General features: G+C 38.6%; 1 protein-coding gene across 5 annotated transcripts in view; it reads right to left on the bottom strand.

Annotated features, from left to right (window-relative positions):
- Nucleotides 1-20509, bottom strand: part of Lrif1 (ligand dependent nuclear receptor interacting factor 1) — a 51636-nt gene extending 31127 nt beyond the window's left edge. For 2 of the 5 annotated variants that reach the window (XR_003954331.1, XR_003954332.1), the window contains exon 1: nt 20318-20368. Coding sequence is in view for 1 of the 5 variants with exons in the window: in NM_001039478.1 (NP_001034567.1) it covers nt 20318-20365 (48 nt within the window). In the remaining 4 variants the exon portion in view is untranslated. Of the gene's footprint in view, nt 1-20317 lie in introns of all 5 variants that reach the window. The other 3 variants (XM_006501581.4, NM_001039478.1, XM_017319616.2) reach the window with 3 other exon arrangements.
- Between the last annotated feature and the right edge of the window lie 334 nt (nt 20510-20843).

Raw genomic sequence — 20843 nt, 5'->3', positions numbered from 1 at the left:
ATATAAGTGACCCTAAAAATTCCACGAGAGAACTCCTAAACCTGATAAACAGCTTCGGTGAAGTAGCTGGATATAAAATAAACTCAAACAAGTCAATGGCCTTTCTCTACACAAAGAATAAACAGGCTGAGAAAGAAATGAGTGAAACAACACCCTTCTCAATAGTCACAAATAATATAAAATACCTTGGCTTGATCCTAACAAAGTAAGGGAAAGATCTGTATGATAAGAACTTCATGTCTTTGAAGAAAGAAATGAAAGAAGATCTCAGAAGATGGAAAGATCTCCCATGCTCATGGATTGGCAGGATCAACATTGTTAAAATGGCTATCTTGCCAAAAGCAATCTACAGATTCAATGCAATCCCCATCAAAATTCCAACTCAATTCTTCAATGAATTAGAAGGAGCAATTTGCAAAGTCATCTGGAATAACAAAAAACCTAGGATAGCAAAAACTCTTCTCAAAGATAAAAGAACCTCTGGTGGAATCACCTTGCCTGACCTAAAGCTTTACTACAGAGCTATTGTGATTAAAAACTGCATGGTATTGGTATAGTGACAGACAAGTAGACCAATGGAATAGAATTGAAGACCCAGAAATGAACCCACACACCTATGGTCACTTGATCTTCGACAAGGGAGTTAAAACCATCCAGTGGAAGAAAGACAGCATTTTCAACAAATGGTGCTGGCACAACTGGTTGTTATCATGTAGAAGAATGCGAATTGATCCATTCCTATCTCCTTGTACTAAGGTCAAATCTAAGTGGATCAAGGAACTTCACATAAAACCAGAGACACTGAAACATATAGAGGAGAAAGTGGGGAAAAGCCTTGAAGATATGGGTACAGGGGAAAAAATCCCTGAATAGAACAGCAATGGCTTGTGCTTTAAGATCGAGAATTGACAAATGGGACCTCATGAAACTCCAAAGCTTCTACAAGGCAAAAGACACCGTCAATAAGACAAAAAGACCACCAACAGATTGGGAAAGGATCTTTACCTATCCTAAATCAGATAGCGGACTAATATCCAACATATATAAAGAACTCAAGAAAGTGGACTTCAGAAAATCAAATAACCCCATTAAAAAATGGGGCTCTGAACTGAACAAAGAATTCTCACCTGAGGAATACCGAATGGCAGAGAAGCACCCGAAAAAATGTTCAACATCCTTAATCATCAGGGAAATGCAAATCAAAACAACCCTGAGATTTCACCTCACACCAGTCCGAATGGCTAAGATCAAAAATTCAGGTGACAGTAGATGCTGGCAAGGATGTGGAGAAAGAGGAACACTCCTCCATTGTTGGTGGGATTGCAGGCTTGTACAACCACTCTGTAAATCAGTCTTGCTGTTCCTCTGAAAATTGGACATAGTACTACCGGAGGATCCAGCAATACCTCTCCTGGGCATATATCCAGAAGATGTCCCAACCGGTAAGAAGGACACATGCTCCACTATGTTCATAACAGCCTTATTTATAATAGCCAGAAGGTGGAAAGAACACAGATGTCTCTCAACAGAGGAACGGATACAGAAAATGTGGTACATTTACACAATGGAGTACTACTCAGCTATTAAAAAGAATGAATTTATGAAATTCCTAGGCAAATGGATGGACCTGGAGGGCATCATCCTGAGTGAGGTAACACATTCACAAAGGAACTCACACAATATGTACTCACTGATAAGTGGATATTAGCCCAAAACCTAGAATACCCAAGATATAAGATACAATTTGCTAAACACATGAAACTCAAGAAGAATGAAGACTGAAGTGTGGACACTATGCCCATCCTTAGAATTGGGAACAAAACACCCATGGAAGGAGTTACAAAGTTTGGAGCTGAGACGAATGGATGGACCATCTAGAGACTGCCATATCCAGGGATCCACCCCATAATCAGCTTCCAAATGCTGACACCATTGCATACACTAGCAAAATTTTGTTGAAAGGACCCAGATGTAGCTGTCTCTTGTGAGACTATGCCGGGGCCTAGCAAACAAAGAAGTGGATGCTCACAGTCAGCTATTGGATGGATCACAGGGCTCCCAATGGAGGAGCTAGAGAAAGTTCCCAAGGAGCTAAAGGGATCTGCAACCCTATAGGTGGAACAACATTATGAACTAACCAGTACCCCAGAGCTCTTGACTCTAGCTGCATATGTATCAAAAGATGGCCTAGTCAGCCATCACTGGAAAGAGAGGCCCATTGGACTTGCAAACTTTATATGCCCCAGTACAGGGGAACCCCAGGGCCAAAAAATGGGAATGGGTGGGTGGGAAGTGGGGGGGGAGGTATGGGGGACTTTTGGGATAGCATTGGAAATGTAATTGAGGAAAATATGTAATAAAAAATATTTTAAAAAAACGAGACACTGAAACCTATAGAGCTGAAAGTGGGGAAGAGCTTCGAGCACATGGGTATGGGGAAAGATTCTTGAATAAAATAGCAGTGGCTTGTGCTTTAAAATCAAGAATTGACAAATGGGACCTTATAAAATTGCAAAGCTTCTGTAAGGCAAAGGTCAGTGTCAATAAGACCAATAGGCAACCAACAAATTGGGAAAAGATCTTTACGCATTCTAAATCCGATAGGGGACTAATGTCCAATATATATGAAGAACCCAAGAATTTGGACTCTAGAAAACTAAACAACTCTATTAAAAAATGTGGCACAGAGCTATACAAAGAAGTCTCAACTGAGGAACACTGAACGACTGAGAAGCACCTAAAAAATGTTCAACATTTTTCATCATTAATGTTTCAACATTAATCATCAAGGAAGTGCAAATAAAGATAATCCTGAGATTCCACCTCACATGAGACAGATGGCTAAGATAAAAAACTCAGGTGACAACAGATGCTTCCAAGGATGTGGAGAAGAGGAACACTCCTCCATTGCTGGTGCAACTGCAAGCTGGTACAACCACTCTGAAAATCAATTTAGTGGTTACTCAAAAAATTGGACAGAGTTCTACCAGAAGATCCAGCAATACCACTCCTGGACATATACCTAGAAGATGCTCTACCATGTAATAAGGACACATGTTCCACTACGTTCATAGTAGCCTTATTTATAATATCCAGAAGCTGGAAAGAAACCAGATGTCTTCAACAGAGGAATGGATACAAAAAATGTGGTACACTTACATAATGGGGTACTACTCAGCTATTAAAAACATTGAATTTATGAAATTCTTAGGCAAATGGATGGATCTAGAGGATATCATCCTGAGTGAGGTAACCCAATCACAAAAGAGCATACATGATATGCACTCACTGATAAGTGGATATAAGCCCAGAAGCTCAGAATCCTTTTTAGAATGGGGAAGAATATACCCAAGGAAGGAGGTACAGAGATAAAGTTTGGAGCAGAGCCTGAAGAAACAACCATCCAGAGACTGCCCCATTTGGGGATCCATTCCATAAACAACCACCAAAAACCAAAAGCAGACGCCAACAAGAGTCTGCTGAGAGGAGCCTGATATAGCTGTCTCATGTGAGGCTCTGCCAGTGACTGAAAAATACAGAAGTGGATGCTCACAGTCATCCATTGGACGGAGCACAAGGCCCCCAATGAATGAGCTAGAGAAAGTACCCAGGGAGCTAAAGAGGTATGAAGTCCCATAGGAGTAACATCAATATGAACTAACCAGTACTCCAAAAGCTCCTTGGAACTATACCACCAATCAAAGAAAACACATGGTGGCACTTGTGGCTATAGCTATATATGTAACAGAGGATGGCCTTGTCAGTCATCAATGGGAGGAGAGGCCTTTGGTCCTGTGAAGGCTCTATTCCCCAGTATAGGAGACCCCTGATCAGAAATGGGAGTGGGCCGGGTGGGGAGCAGGGGGAGAGGGGATGGAATAGGGGATTTTTGGAGGGGAAACTAAGAAAGGGGATAACATTTTAAATGTAAATAAAGAAAATATCTAATAAAGAACTGAAAAGAAAAAAGAAAAAAAAATAAACAAATACAAACCACAGGTAAACAGGTAGAAGCCCTTAAAGAGGGATCCCAAAAAGTACCTTAAAGAATTATAGGAAAACACAATCAAACTGGTGAAGGAAAGAAACAAAATCATCCAGGATCTAAAAATAGAACTAGAAACAATAAAGAAATCACAAAGTGAGGCAACTCTGGAGTTAGAAAATCTGGGAAAGAGGTCAGGAGTCAGAGATGCAAGCATCACCAACAGAATCCAAGAAATAGAAGAGAGAATTTCAGGTGCACAAGATACTATAGAAAACATTGGATCTTCAGCGCCAACCCAGTGGATGGTCCCAAGGTACGGAGAGGACTCTACACTCTGCAGGCCCCCCTAGCACACCCAGGATCTTGGGATCACTGGTGAGTGGAATGCAACATCAGTTCCAAAAAAGCCCGGAGGGTCTTATGCCAGCAGGAACAGGGACAAAGGAACTCCGCCCAACCAGAGGCTGGGATTCCTTCTGGTGGCTCCAGCTCCATGCCATTTTGGGTGGGAACTGGGGAGTCCCTAGCACACCCAGGATCTTGGGATCACTGAGAGCAATTTAAGCAGGAGAGCAGGTGGGCTGGAGAAGGAAAAGAGCTTCCTGAACAGGATCCCTTTAGGGCTTTCATCCTCTGCCAGAAGGTAGAGCTGAGACCCAGAACCCTGGGCACCTTCCTTGCCAGAGGAGAGTCTCCAGGGAGGGCTCTGAACCCAGGACCCAGAGGTGTATCTGAGCTCCAGACTTCTGGACGCCTGCCTTGCAAGAGGAGAGCTTGCCTGCAGAGAGTGCTCTGACGACTGGAACTCAGGAGAGAGTTGGAATCCCAGGAGTGCTGACAGAGGCTAACAGAATCACAGGAGGATCAAGCTCCAGCCAGAGACAGCTAGAACATCTAAAACCAGAGATTACCAGATGGTGAAAGCCAAACATAAGAATCTTACTATCAGAAACCAGGATCACTGGGCATCATCATAACCCAGTAAGCCCACCACAGTGAGTCCTGGATACCTCCAACACACCCAAAAAGCAAGAATCAGATTTAAAATCATATCTCATGATGGTGGTAGAGGATTTTGAGAAGGGAATTAATAACTCACTTAAAGAAATACAGGAGAACACTGCTAAACAGGTAGAAGCTCTTAAAGAATTACAGGAAAATATTGCTAAACAGGTAGAAGTCCTTAAAGAGGAAACACAAAAACCTCTTAAAGTATTACAGGAAAACACAACCGAACCGGTAATGTATTTGAACAAAAACCATACAAGATCTAAAAATGGAAGTAGAAACAATAAAGAAAACAGGGAGACAAAAAGGGAGATAACTCTGAAGATAGAAATCCTAGGAAAGAAATCAGGAAACATAGATGCAAGCATCAGCAACAGAATACAATAGATGGAAGAGAAAATCTCAGGTGCAGAAGATTCCATAGAGAACATGGACATAGCAAACAAAGAAAATGCAAAATCCAAAATATCCTAACTGAAAACATCCATGAAATCCAGGACACAATGAGAAGACCCAACCTACCGAAAATAGGAGTAGATGAGAATGAAGATTTTCAACTTAACTGGCCAGCAAATATCTTCAACAAAATTACAGAAGAAAACTTCCCTCACCTAAAGAAAGATGCCCATGAAAATACAAGAAGCCTACAGGACTCCAAATAGACTGGACCAGAAAAGAAATTCCTCCTGACACATAATGATCAGAACAACAAATGCACTAAATAAAGATAGAATATTAAAAGCAGCAGGGAAAAAGGTCAAGTAACATATAAAGGCAGACCAATTAGAATTACACCAGACTTCTCACCAGAGACTATGAAAGCCAGAAGATCCTGGACAAATGTTATACAGACCCTAAGAAAACACAAATGCCAGTCCAGGCTACTATACCCAGCAAAACTCTCAATTACCATAGATGGAGAAACCAAGGTATTTCATGCAAAACCAAATACACACAATATCTTTCCACAGATCCAGTCCTTTCAAAGGATAATAAAGGGAAAATTCCAATACAAGGACGAAAAGTATGCCCTTGAAAAAGCAAGATAGTAATCCTTCAACAAACCTACTAGAAGACAGCTACAAGAACAGAACCCCAACTATAACGACAAAAATAACAGGAAGTAATAGTTACTTTTCTTTAATATCTCTTAATATCAATGGACTCAATTCCCAAATAAAAAGACATAGACTAACAAACTGGCTATGTAACCAGGACCCAACATTTTTCTCCATACAGAACACCCACCTCAGCGAAAAGACAGAAATTACCTCAGAGTAAAAGGCTGGAAAAATTTTTCCAAGCAAGTGGTCCAAAGAAACAAGCTGGAGTAGCCATTCTAATATCGAATAAAATTGACTTCCAATCTAATGTTATCAAAAATGACAATGAGGGACACTTCATACTCATTAAAATTAAAATCTTCCAAGATGAACTCTCAATTCTCAATATCTACGCTCCAAATGCAAGGCCAACCACATTCATTTAAAAAAGTATAGTAAAGCTCAAAGCATACATTGCACCTAACACAATAATTATGGGAGACTTCAACACACCACTCTCATCATTGGAAAGATCCTGGAAACAGAAACTAAACAGAGACACATTGAAACTAACAGAAGTTATGAAACAAATGGATTTGACAGATATCTACAGAACATTTTATCTAAAACAAAAGGATATACCTTCTTTTCAGCACCTCATGATACCTTCCCAAAATTGACCATATAATTGGTCACAAAACAGGCCTTAACAGATACAAAAATATAGAAATTGTCCCATTCATCCTATCAGATCACCACGGACTAAGGTTGATCTTCAGTAACAACATAAATAATAGAAAGCCGACATTCACATAGAAGCTGAAAAACACTCTACTCAATGATACTGTGTTCGATTAAGAAATAAAGAAATTAAAGACTTTTTAGAGTTTAATGAAAACGAAGCCACAATATACCCAAACTTATGGGACACCATGAAAGCATTCCTAAGAGGAAAACTCATAGTTCTGAGTGCCTCCAAAAAGAAATTAGACAGAGCATACAGTAGCAGCTTGACAGCACACCTAAAAGCTCTAGAATAAAAGGAAGCAAATTCAAACAAGAGGAGTAGAATGCAGGAAATAATCAAACTCAGGAATGAAATCAACCAAGTGGAAACAAAAAGAACTATTCAAAGAATCAACCAAACCAGGAGCAGGTTCCTCGAGAAAATCAACAAGATCAACAAAACCTTAGCCTGACTAACTAGAGGGCACTGGGACAGTATCCTAATTAACAAAATCAGAAATGAAAAAGGAGACATAACAACAGATCCTGTAGAAATACAAACCATCATCAGATCCTACTACAAAAGTTTATACTCAGCAAACCTGGAAAACCTGAATGAAAAGGAACAATTTTCTAGAAGATACCAGGTACCAAAGGTAAATCAACATCAGATTAATCATTTAAATAGTCCTATATCCCCTAAAGAAATAGAAGCAGTCATTAATAGACTTCCAACCAACCAACCAACCAACCAACCAAACAAACAAACAAACAAACAAACAAATAAAAAAAGCCCAGGAACAGATAGGTTTAGTGCAGATTTCTATCAGACCTTCAAAGAAGACCTAATTCTAATTCTTCTCAAACTCTTCCAAAAAAGAAACAGAAGGCACTCTACCAAATTCTTTCTATGAAGATACAATTACTCTGATACCTAAACCACAAAAAGACCTAAACCAAAAAAGAAAGAGAACTTCAGACCACTTTCCCTTATGAATATAGATGCAAAAATACTCAATAAAATTCCCACAAACCAAACCCAAGAACACATGTAAATGATCATCCATCATAGTCAAGTAGGCTTCACCCCAGGGATTCAGGGAAGGTTTAATATATGAAAATCCATCTATGTAATCCACTATATAAACCAACTCAAAAACAAAATCCACATGATCATCTCCTTAGATGCTGAGAAAGCATTTGACAAAATCCAACACCCATTGATGATAAAAGTCTTGAAAAGAACAGAAATTCAAGGCCCATACCTGAACATAATAAAAGCAATATACAGCAAACCAGTAGCCAACATCAAACTAAATGGAGAGAAACTCGATGTAATCCCACTAAAATCAGGGATTAGACAAGGTTGCCCACTTTCTCTCTACCTATTCAATATAGTACTTGAAGTCCTAGCCAGAGCAATTTGACAACAAAAGGAGATCAAGGGGAAACAAATTGGAAAGGAAGAAGTCAAAATATCACTTTTTGCAGATGATATGATAGTATATATAAGTGATCCTAAAAATTCCACCAGAGAACTCCTAGACCTGATAAACAGCTTCAGTGCAGTAGCTGAATATAAAATTAACTCAAAGAAATCAGTGGCTTTTCTCTACACAAAGGATAAACAGGCTGAGAAAGAATTAGGGCAACAACATCCTTCACAATAGTCACAAAAAAAAAACGTAAAATACCTTGGTGTGACTCTAACTAAGGAAGTGAAAGATTTATATGATAAGAACTTCAAGACTCTGAAGAAAGAAACCAAAGAAGATCTCATAAGATGGAAAGATCTCCCATGCTCATTGATTGGCAGGATTAATATAGTTAAAATGTCTATCTTGCCGAAAGCAATCTACAGATTCAATGCAATCCCCATCAAAATTCCAACTCAATTCTTCACTTAGTTAGAAAGGGCAATTTGCAAATTCATCTGGAATAACAAAAAAACTAGGATTGCAAACACTATTGTCAACAATAAAAGAACCTCTGTTGGAATCACCATGCTTAACCTCAAGCTGTACTAGAGAGCAATTGTGATCAAAACTGCAAGGTAGTGGTACTGCGACATACAGGTAGATCAATGGAATAGAATTGAAGGCCTAGAAATGAATCCACATACCTATGGTCACTTGATCTTTGAAAAGGGAGCTAATACCATCCAGTGGAAAAAAGACAGCATTTTCAACAAATGGTGCTGGCACAACTGGCAGTTATCAAGTAGAAGACTGTGAGTTAATCCATTCTTATCTCCTTTTACAAAGCTCAAATCTACATGGATCAAGGAACTCCACATAAAACCAGAGACACTAAAACTTATAGAGGAGAAAGTGCGAAAAGCCTCGAAGATATGGGTACAGGGAAAAAATTCCTGAACAGAATAGCAATGGCTTGTGCTCTAAGATCAAAAATTGATAAATGGTACTTCATAAAATTGCAAAGCCTTTGTAAGGCAAAAGACACTGTCAATAAGACAAAAAGGCCACTAACAGATTGGGAAAGGATTTTACCAATCCTAAATCAGATAGGGGGACTAATATCCAATATACATAAAGTACTCAAGAAGATGGACTCCAGAAAATCAAATAACCCCATTAAAAAATGGGGCTCAGAGCTAAACAAAGAATTCTCACCTGAGGAATACCGAATGGCTGAGAAGCACCTGAAAAAATGTTCAACAGCCTTAATCATCAGGGAAATGCAAATCAAAACAACCCTGAGATTCCACCTCACACCAGTCAGAATGGCTAAGATAAAAAATTTAAGATCTGACAGCAGATGCTGGGGAGGATGGGAATACTCCTCCATTGATGGTGGGAATGCAAGGTGGTACAGCCACTCTGGAAATCAGTCTGGTGGATTCTTGGAAAATTGAACATAGTACTACCTGAGGATCCAGCAATACCTCTCCTGGGCATATATCTAGAATGTGTTCCAAATGTTAATAAGAACACATGCTCCACTATGTTCATAGCACCCTTATTTATAATAGCCAGAAGCTAGAAAGAACACAGATGTCCTTCAACAGAGGAATGGATACAGAAAATGTGGTACATTTATTTACACAATGGGGTACGACTCAGCTATTAAAAACAATGAATTTATGAAATTCTTAGGCAAATGGATGGATCTGGAGGACATCATCCTCAGTGAGGTAACCCAATCACAAACGAACCTACATGATATGCACTCACTCATAAGTGGATATTAGCCCAGAAACTTAGCATACCCAAGACATAAGATACAATTTACAAAACACATGAAACTCAAGAAGAAGGAAGACCAAAGTGTGGATACTTTGTTCCTCCTTAGAATGAGGTTCAAAATAACCATGAAAGGAGTTTAAGAGAAAAAGTTTGGAGCTAAGAGGAAAGGATGGACTATTCAGAGACTACCTCACCCAGGGATCCATACCATAATCAGCCACCAGGGATCCATACCATAATCAGCCACCAAACTCAGACACTATTGCATGTGCCAGCAAGATTTTGCTGAAGGGACCCTGATATAGGTGTCTCATATGAGGCTATGCCAGTGCCTGGCAAATACAGAAGTGGATGCTCACAGTCATCTATTGGACGGAACACAGAGTCCCTAATGGTGTCGCTAGAGAAAGTACCCAAGAAGCTGAAGGGGTCTGTAACTGTACAGGAGGAACAGCAATATGAACTAACCAGTACCCCCTGTCTTGTGTCTCTAGCTGCATATGTAGCAGAAGATGGACTAATTGGCCTTCATTCGGAGGAGAGGCCCTTAGTCTTGCAAAGATTATATGCCCCAGTACAGGGGAATCTCAGGGTCAGGAAATAGGAGTGGGTGGGTTGGGGAATAGGGTGGGGAAGGTATAGGGGACTTTCAGGATAGCATTTGAATTGTATAAAAAGAAAATATCTAATAAAAAATGTTTAAATAAAAAAAGAAAAAAGTGTAAAATTTGCTACAGAATATGACTATTCATTTTAAAAGCAAAATTTAAAATATTAAAATTAATGACTCCCTTGAACAACAAAACAACAACAACAACAACAAACAACAACAAAACATTGACACAACAGTCAAAGAAAGTGCAAAAAGCTCCTAACGAAAAACATCCAGGAGATCCAGGACACAATGAAAAGACCAAACTAGGGAAATAGGTAGAAAAAACAGCAAAGATTCCCAAATTAAAGGGTTAGTAATATCTTCAACAAAATTATAGGAGAAACCCCTTAGCCTAAAGAAAGTGATGCCTATGAACATGCAAGAAGCCTACAGAACTCCAAATAGATTGGACCAGAAAAGAAATTCCTCTTGTCATATAAAACCAAAACACCAAATGCACTAAACAAAGCAAGAATATTAAAAGCAGTAAGGGAAAAAGATTAAGTAACATATAAAGGCAGATCTCTCATAATTATACCAGACTTCTCACCAGAGACTATGAAAGCCAAAAGATCCTGGGCATATGTTTGAAAGACCCTAAGAGAACACAAACACCAGCTCAGGCTACTATATCCAGCAAAACTCTCAATTACCATAGATGGAGAAACCATGATACTCCATGACAAAACCAAATTAACAATATCTCTCCACAAATCTAGTCCTACAAAGGATAATAGATGGAGAACACCAACACAAGGAGGGAAAGTACAACCTAAGAAAGGAAGAAAGTAATCTTTCAACAAATCCAAAAGGAGATAGGAATACAAACATAATGCCCCCCCAAACAACAAAAATAACAGGGAATAACAATCACTTGTCCTTAATATCTCTTAACATCAATGGACTCAATTCCCCAATAAAAAGACATAGACTATAAGACTAGATACATGAACAAGACCCAGCATTTTGCTGCATACTGGAAACACACCTCAGTGACAAAGACAAACACTACCACAGAGTAAAAGGTTGGAATACAATTTTCCCAGCAAATTGTCCTAAGAAACAAGCTGGAGTCAACATTCTAATATCAAATAAAACCACCTTTCAACCAAAAGTTATCAAAAAGGATAAGGAAAAACACTTCATACTGGTCAAAGGAAAAATCTACCAAGATGAACTCTCAATTCTGAATATCTATGCTCCAAATGCAAGGGCATCCACACTCATAAAAGAAACTTTACTAAAGCTCAAAGCACACATTGCACCCCACACAATAATAGTGGAAGACTTTAACACCCCACTCTGAGCAATAGACAGCTCATGGAAACAGAAACTAAAAAGACAGTGAAACTCACAGAAGTTATGAACCAAGTAGATATAACAGATATTTATTGAACATTTCATCCTAAAGCAAAAGAATGTACTTTCTTTTCAGCACCTCATGGTACCTTCTGCAAAATTGACCATATAAATGGCCACAAAACAGGTCTCAACAGATAAAAGAAGACTGAATCAATCCCATGTGCCCTATCAGATCATGTGGACTAAGACTGGTCTAAAGTTCCAACAAAAACAATGGAAAACATACTTAGACATGGAAAGTGAACAACAATTTACTCAATGATAACTTGGTCAAAGACAAAATAAAGAAAGAAATTAATGGCTTTTTAGAATTTAATGAAACATACCCAAACATATGGGACACAATGAAAGTAGTCCTAAAGAGAAAAACTCATACCTCTAAGTGATGCCAAAAAGAAACTGGAGAGAGCTTACACTAGCAGCTTGACAGCACAACTAACAGCTCTAGAACAAAAAGAAGCAAACAAACCCAAGAGGAGTGGTCCGCAGGAAATAATCAAACTCAGTTCTCAAATCAACCAAATAGAAACAAAGAGAACTATATAAAGAATCAACAAAACCAAGAGCTTGTTCTTTGAGAAAATCAACAAGATAGAGAAACCCTTAGCCAGAGTAACCAGAGGGCTCAGAGACAGTATCCAAATTAATAAAATCCAAAAGGAAAAAGGGAGACATAACAACAAAAAACATGGAAATTAAAAAAAAAATCATCAGATCCTACTACAAAAGTTTATATTCAACTAAATTGGAAAATCTGGATGAAATGGACAATTTTCTAGACACATACAAGGTGCTAAAGTTAAATCAGGATCAGATAAACCATCTAAACAGTCCCATAACCCCTAAAGAAATAGAAGCAGTCATTAAAAGTCTGTCAACCAAAAAAGCCCAGGAACAGATGGGTTTAGTGCAAAATTCTATCAGATCTTTAAAGAACTAATACCAATACTCTTCAAACTATTCTGAAAAATATAAACAGAAAGAACACTACCCAATTCGTTCTATGAAACCACAATTACTCTGATACCTAAATCACACAAAGACTAAACAAAGAGTGAGAATTTCATGCCAATTCCTTCATGAACACTGATGCAAAAATACTCAGTAAACTTCTTGCCAACTGAATCCAAGAACACATCAAAATGATCATTCACCACCATCAAGTAGGCTTCATCCCAGGGATGCAGGGATGGTTCAATATATGGAAATTCATCAACTTAATCCGCTATATAAACAAACTCAAGTTAAAAACCCACATGATCATCTCATTACATGCTAGAAAGCATTTAACAAAATTCATCATCCCTTCAGGTTTAGTCTTGGAAAGATCAGAAATTAAAGGCCTATACCTAAACATAGTAAAATCAACACACAGCAAAACAGTAGCCAATATCAAACTAAATGGAGAGAACCTTAAGCAATCCCACTAAAATCAAGGCTGCCCACTCTCTCCCTATCTATTCAAGATAGTACTCCAAGTTCTAGCTAGGGCAAGAAAAGGATGTCAAAGGGAAACAAATTGTAAAGAAAGAAGTCAAAATATCACTATTTGCAAATGATACGATAGTATATTAAGTGACCCCAAAAATTCCACCATAGAATTCCTAGAGGTGGTAACTCCAGCAAAGTGGCCGAATATAAAATTAACTCAAATCAGTGGCCTTGCTCTACTCCAAGGATAAACAGGCTGAGAAAGAAATTAGGGAAACGACACCTTTCACAATAGCCACAAATAATATTACATACTTTGGAGTTATTCAAACTAAGCAAGTGAAAGATCTATATGACAAGAACTTCAAGTCTCTGAAAAAAGAAATCAAAGACGATCTCAGAAGATGGAAAGATCTCCCATGCTCATGGACTAGCACAATTAATATAGTAAAAATGGTCATCTTGACGAAAGCAATCTACAGATTCACTGCAATCCCAATCAAAATTCTAACTCAGTTCTTCATAGAGTTAGAAAGAGCAATTTGCAAATTCTTTTGGAATAACAAAAAACCCAGGACAGCGAAAACTATTTTCAACAATATAAGAATCTCTGAGGGAATCACCATTCCTGACCTCAAGCTGTATTACAGAGAAATAGTGATAAAAACTGAATGGAATCAGTACAAGAAAGGCAGGAAGATCAATGGAATAGAATTGAAGACCCAGAAATGAACCCACACACATATCATCACTTGATATTTAACAAAGGAGCTATAACCATCCAGTGGAAAAAAAGACAGCATTTTTAACAAATGGTGCTGGTTCAACCAGCGGTTAGCATGTAAAAGAATGCAAATCACCCCATTCGAATCTCCTTGTACAAAGATCAAGTCCAAGTGGATCAAGGATCTCCACATAAAACCACAGACACTCAAACTTGTGGAGGAGAAAGTGGGGAAAAGCCTCGAAGATATGGGCACAGGGGAAAAATTCCTGAATAGAACAGCAATGGCTTGTGCTGTAAGATCGAGAATCGACAAATGGGACCTCATAAAATTACAAAGCTTCTGTAAGGCAAAAGACACCATCAATAAGACAAAAAAGGCCACCAACAGATTGGGAAAGAATCTTTAACAATCCCAAATCAGAGAGGGGACTAATATCCAATATATATAAAGAACTCAAGAAGTTGGACTCCAGAAAATCAAATAACCCCATTTTTAATGGGGCTCAGAACTAAACAAAGAATTCTCACCTGAGGAATACCGAATGGCTGAGAAGCTCCTAAAAAAAAAAAAGTTCAGCATCCTTAATCATCAGGGAAATGCAAATCAAAACAACCCTGAGATTCCACCTCACACCAGTCAGAATGGCTAAGATAAAAAATTTAAGATCTGACAGCAGATGCTGGGGAGGATATGGAGAAAGAGGAACACTCCTCAATTGCTGATGGGATTGCAAGCTGGCACAACCACTCTTGGAATCAGTTTCACGTTTCCTCAGAAAAATGGACACAGTACTACCTGAGGACCCAGCAATACCACTTCTTGGCATGTACCCAGAAGATGCTTCAGCATATAATAAGGGCACATGCTCCACCAAGTTCACAGCAGCCTTATTTATAATAGCCAGAAGCTGGAAAGAACCCAGATGTCCCTCAACAAAGAATAGATACAGAAAATGTGGTATATTTACACAATGGAGTATTACTCAGCTTTTTAAAACAATGAATTTATGAAATTTTTAGGCAAATGAATAGAACTAGAAAATATCATCCTGAGTGAGTTAACTCAATCACAAAAGAACACACATGGTATGCACTCATAAGTGGATAGTAGGCCAGAAGCCCAGAATACCGATGATACAATTCACAAACCACACAAAGCTCAAGAAAAAGGAAGACCAAAATGTGAATCCTTCTGTCCTTCTTAGAAGGGGAACAAAATACCCATGGAAGGAGTTATGGAGAGAAAGTGTGGATCAGAGACTGAAGGAAAGGCACAGAGACTGCCCCACCTGGGGATCCAGCCCATATACAGTCCTCAAACCTAGACACTATTGTGGATGACAAGAAGTGCTTGCTGACAGGAGCCTGATATAGCTGTCTCCTGGAAGGGGGGGGGGGCTTTTCCAGTACCTGACAAATACAGAGATAGATGCTTTCACTAATCATTAGACTGAGCACAGGGTCCCTGTAGGGGAATGCCAGGACTAGGAAGCAGGAGTGTGGGGGTGGGAGGGGGGTAGGGAGGGGATAGGGGATTTTCAGAGGGGAAACCGGGAAAGGGGATAACATTTGAAATCTTAATAAAGAAAATGTGTAATTAAAAAAAAAAACAAAAAAAAAAGAAGAAAGAAGAGGAGGAGGAGGGAGAGGAGGAGGAGGAAGAGGAGAAGAAGAAATGGGCATATATATAATTGTATAAGGATTCATGGAATATATCCAATTGGCCTCCCTGTCAGGTACTTGGAAGAAATGGAATTATGAAATTTATGACAAAACATTGAAGGAAGAGGTATGTGGATAGGGATACCTGAATGACTATAAATATATATTTATGTAAAAACGGCAAAGGTCTAAATAGAACTCTCATTAAAAAGTTATATAGACCATTCTTTAGTTTATTTCTGAATTAGTTACAATTTAGACTAGATAATTTACAAAGAGAAATTCCCTCTAATTCCAGAAACTAAGAAATTCAATGTGGAGAAACTAAAATCTGATGAGGGCTGCTTTCTAACTCTAACATGAACTTTTGTTGTTCTGCTCTCAGATGGAGATGAGTGGAAGAACAAGTCTCATGAGGGCAGACAGCTCACAGTCTATTCATGGTCTACGGCCGCTACTTCTTTTTTCTTTTGTTTTGTTTTGTTTGTTTGTTTTTTAAGTTAATTTTTTTATTTTGTTTTTTTATTAGGTATTTATTTCATTTACATTTCCAATGCTATCCCAAAAGTCCCCCACCCGCTTCTCCACCCACCCACTCCCACTTCTTGGCTCTGGCATTCCCCTGTACTGAGGAAGATAAAGTTTGCACGACCAAGTTTGCTCTTTCCACTGATGGCCAACTAGGCCATCTTTTGATATATATGCAGCTAGAGACACAAGTTCCGGGGTACTGGTTAGTTCATAATGTTGTTCCATCTATAGGGTTGCAGATCCCTTTAACTCCTTGGGTACTTTCTCTAGCTCCTCCATTGGGAGCCCTGTAATCCATCCAATAGCTGACTGTGAGCATCCACTTCTTTGTTTGCTAGGCCCCGGCATAGTCTCACAAGAGACAGCTATATCTGGGTCCTTTCAGCAAAATCTTGCTAGTGTATGCAATGGTGTCAGTGTTTGGAGGCTGATTATGGGATGGATCTCTGGATATGGCAGTCTCTAGATGGTCCATCCTTTCCTCACAGCTCCAAACTGTGTCTCTGTAACTTCTTCCATGGGTGTTTTGTTCCCAATTCTAAGAAGGGGTAAAGTGTCCACACTTTGGTCTTCGTTCTTCTTGAGTTTCATGTGTTTAGCAAATTGTATCTTATATCTTGGGTATTCTAAGTTTCTGGGCAAATATCCACTTATCAGTGAGTACATATTGTGTGAGTTCTTTTGTGATTGGGTTACCTCACTCAGGATGCTACTTCTTAATAGCATCACATTAGGTCTTACTTTTGCAGATGTGAATTGTGAAGGAACAAAAATATTCATATCATTGCATCTGGTCAATTAATAAATTAAAAGAAGTATTATCTACTACTTCCCACCTATTACAACGGCCAAAATCAATAGGCAAAAATAAATGATAGTGAAAATATGAAGAGATACTAGACATTGTAAGCACAGAAGTTTATAATTACTCTGAAATAAAAGTTTGAAATGAATTTTTCTTTGTTTATTTGGTTGGTTTGGTTTGAAATAAGTCTTCTGGGTATTTACATAAATTGAAAATTTGTGTCCACATGCCATATAGTAGTTTATTCTGAGATTAAAAATCTTAATCTTGGAGGGAAATTCCTTAAGACATTAGATGATATTTTAAGACACAGTATTTACAGGAAGGTTAAACAACGGGGTATTCTAAGGGGAGATGAAACATTTTACCCTCCAGAGAGGGTCTTAAGCTCACAAAGTAAACTCAAAGAGTTTCAGGAAGTTCCTGAAACTAACTAGATTTACTAGGTGCCTCCTTCCCTAAGTGTATAAAAGCAGTAAAGATTGCTAATAACCACTCTCAGAAAAATGGAGCTGTCTAGAAAATTCAAACCAGTAAAGTTTCCTAGAAGTATCAGAGAGCAGCCTAGCTGCCTGAGAGTATCACAGAGCAGCCCAACTACCTAGAAGAAGTTCAGACAAATGGAACTACCTGGAACCTGTTGAGCAGCCGGTAGGCTATGAAGTGTGCTCCAGCTTTCCTGCTTTCATAAGCTTCCACTTATGTTGGTGTGGGCTTTTATTGATGCTTCTGTCTTTGAATCATTTTCCTCTTGTAAGCAATCATTCACACACAGTCCTCTAAGTAACTCCAATGAAACTCACCAAGTTGGACTTTTGGGATAGCTGTTCTTTGTTCTGTTATCAGTTTCCTAGCTGTGGCAAGTTGTTCATGTCTTCCCAGGAATAATGTCACACAGTATCACACTAAACCTTGAATACATGCCTTCATAACCACTTTCCTTGTAATTGTAAAAATTCAGAAGCAACCAGGATGTTTTCCAATAGGCAAATGACTAAGGAAATATGACATAGCCAAATGATGGAAGTTTTAAAATGACACATCCAACTATAAAAAGCCATGGAAGAATCAAGTAGATATTGTTAGCTAGAGGTTATCTGAAAGCCTGTGTGCTTCATAATTCCAACTACATGGCATGCTGATGAAGGCAAAATTATGGGGGTATTAAAAGAGCTATGGTTGCCATGCTCACGGGAAAAGGAAGAATGAATAAGTAGGCAGAGAAGATTTTTACAGCCATGAAACAATAATTTGATTTTGTAATAGTAAATACACACATTACTTATGTTTATAAATGTAAATGTATTCATGGATTGGTAAAAAAAAACATAGCATATAATAACACCAAGAGTAAACATTTTTAATAATAAGGTATCATTATTGGCCTATCAATTGTAACAAGTAAGCCACAGGAATATACCATGCTAACAATAAGGGGGAAATTGGTTGGAGGTAAGAGGGTAAATGAAAAGTTTCCAGTTCCTGCTTAGTTTTTCCTGGTTCTCTAAAACCATTTAAAAACAAACCATTTTTAAACATGAAAGAATACCTCCCAAGGAGTAAACATCTACACTAAAAAGTGTGGTTTCAATCAATGACCGTGACTTACTTGCATTAATGGGAATTCTTCAGAGCAACTAACACATGTTTTGTTTCGGGTTTTTTTTTTTTTTTTTTTTTTTTTTTTTCCGAGACAGGGTTTCTCTGTATAGCCTTGGCTGTCCTGGAACTCACTTTGTAGACCAGGCTGGCCTCGAACTCAGAGATCCGCCTGCCTCTGCCTCCCAAGTACTGGGATTAAAGGTGTGCACCACCACGCCTGGCCAACACATGGTTTTTATTGACTATACATTTTTATCTATCCACAACATTTATCAGTGGGCAATTACCTTTTATCCCTCTCCTAAGCTCTTAGTAATAACTTTGCATTCTACTTCAGTGGAATAAACTATACCTGACAGTGCATATACACTTAAACTGGTGGAATGTTTTGTGTTTGCCTAATCCTTTTTATCAATATGCTTCTGAATTCAGGTCCAGTTTTAGCATGTGCCAATGCATCATTTATTCATGTATGTTATGGTATCTTAATGCATTTCACCTGTTGGTGGACATTTGGACTGTTTCACTTTTGGCCACTGGAAACGCAGCTACTATGAACATACTAATAGAAAGTTTTGTTTGGGAAGCTGCCAGACATGGTGGTATATGCTTGAAATCACAGCACAGGGACATGGAGAAGGAGGATCAACAGTTTAAGGTCATCTTTACATACCCAGAAAGTTCAAGACAAGCCTGAACTACATAAAACCTTGTCTCAAAAACATACAAAGAAATAACATTTTATGGATTGATTAGGTGTGTGTGTGTGTGTGTGTGTGTGTGTGTGTGTGTGTGTGTATAAATAAAGACAATTTGTTGAAAAGAGGTTCATGAATTTGAAGCAGAATTGGGAGGGGTTTATGGAAGGTTTTAAAGAAGAGAGTGAAGGGGACAATGTTTTAATTATATTATTGTCTCAAAAGTAAAAATAAATGTTAAGAAAAACAAGCAAAAAAAAAACCATCTTATTTTCATGTCTTTACAACTGCTGGGTCAAATGGTAAATTTTTCATTTAGTTTTTGCAAAACTGCTAACCTGTTTCCAATAGTAGATATTTCATTTATGACCTCAGCCAAAATATGTAGCTGTTCAAATTCTTCCCCATACTGGCTGTTATGCAATATTTTAAAATCACAGCCATCCTAGTGAATGAGCTGGACTCCATGATTTGCATTTTCCTATGACTAAGGGTTTGTTTTCATCTTCACTATTTATGTACTTTCTGAGGAGAAATGTCCACTAACATCCTTCGTCAACTTATGAATTGGCATTTAAATTTTATGTAGTTATTCACATCCTATTGTATTGTAAATATATTTCAGCTGGCACAGTAATTGTATGTTTCTGGGGCAGTGTGACATTTCAATACATTATGCAATATGCACTGATCAGAGTAACTGGCATATCTTCACTTCAGGCATTCTTCGTTTCTTTATAGTAAAAAAAAAAATAGGTTTACTCTTTACACGCTTTTCCACAGGAGGTTCTCTTGACCAGTGAAGATCCGAGAGCCTCTGCCGCTCACTCAAGCTGCACAGACAGCTGGTCCTTCAGCGCCAGCGGTACTCACCGGCTTTGCCTTGTTTGCCCTGCTCCTTGCGCGGGTCCCGCCAGCCATGACAGCCAAGCGATGCAAAGGGCTCTGGAGAGTGAGCTCCGGATCTAAAGATCTAGGAACGCTCAAGTATACAGCTCCCAAATCAAAGTCCTGCACCAGCTATTGTAGCTTCAGTTGTGACATCACGCCCGGAAACTGCGGATCCCGCGAGAGAGCGGCTGAAGTCGGTTGCCTGGGAAACACGCATAAGTAGAAGACTGGTTAGGGATGTAGGCGGAGACATCCTTGAGGTCTTTGCTGCCAAACCTTTCAGCCTCAGAGCTGGAGCCAGAGGTAAGCTGCTACTGCAGACTGCTTTTGGTCAACCAGGTGGGGCAATTTTGAGCTGTGATCATGGAACAAACATTTAACTTTGTAAAACAGAGTAAAAGAGTGCTTTTCAAGTTAAGTTGGAAAAGGTAAGCAAGTACATAGTAGCTTTTCATTTAGACATCTAGCAATTATATTTTATATCTTAATTACTAACAATTTATCGACA

The sequence above is a fragment of the Mus musculus genome, chromosome 3, assembly GCF_000001635.26.
Source record: "Mus musculus strain C57BL/6J chromosome 3, GRCm38.p6 C57BL/6J".
Taxonomy (NCBI): Eukaryota; Metazoa; Chordata; class Mammalia; order Rodentia; family Muridae; genus Mus; species Mus musculus.
The sequence above is the reverse complement of the archived record's forward strand: the minus strand, read 5'-3'. Positions and strand labels throughout refer to the sequence as shown.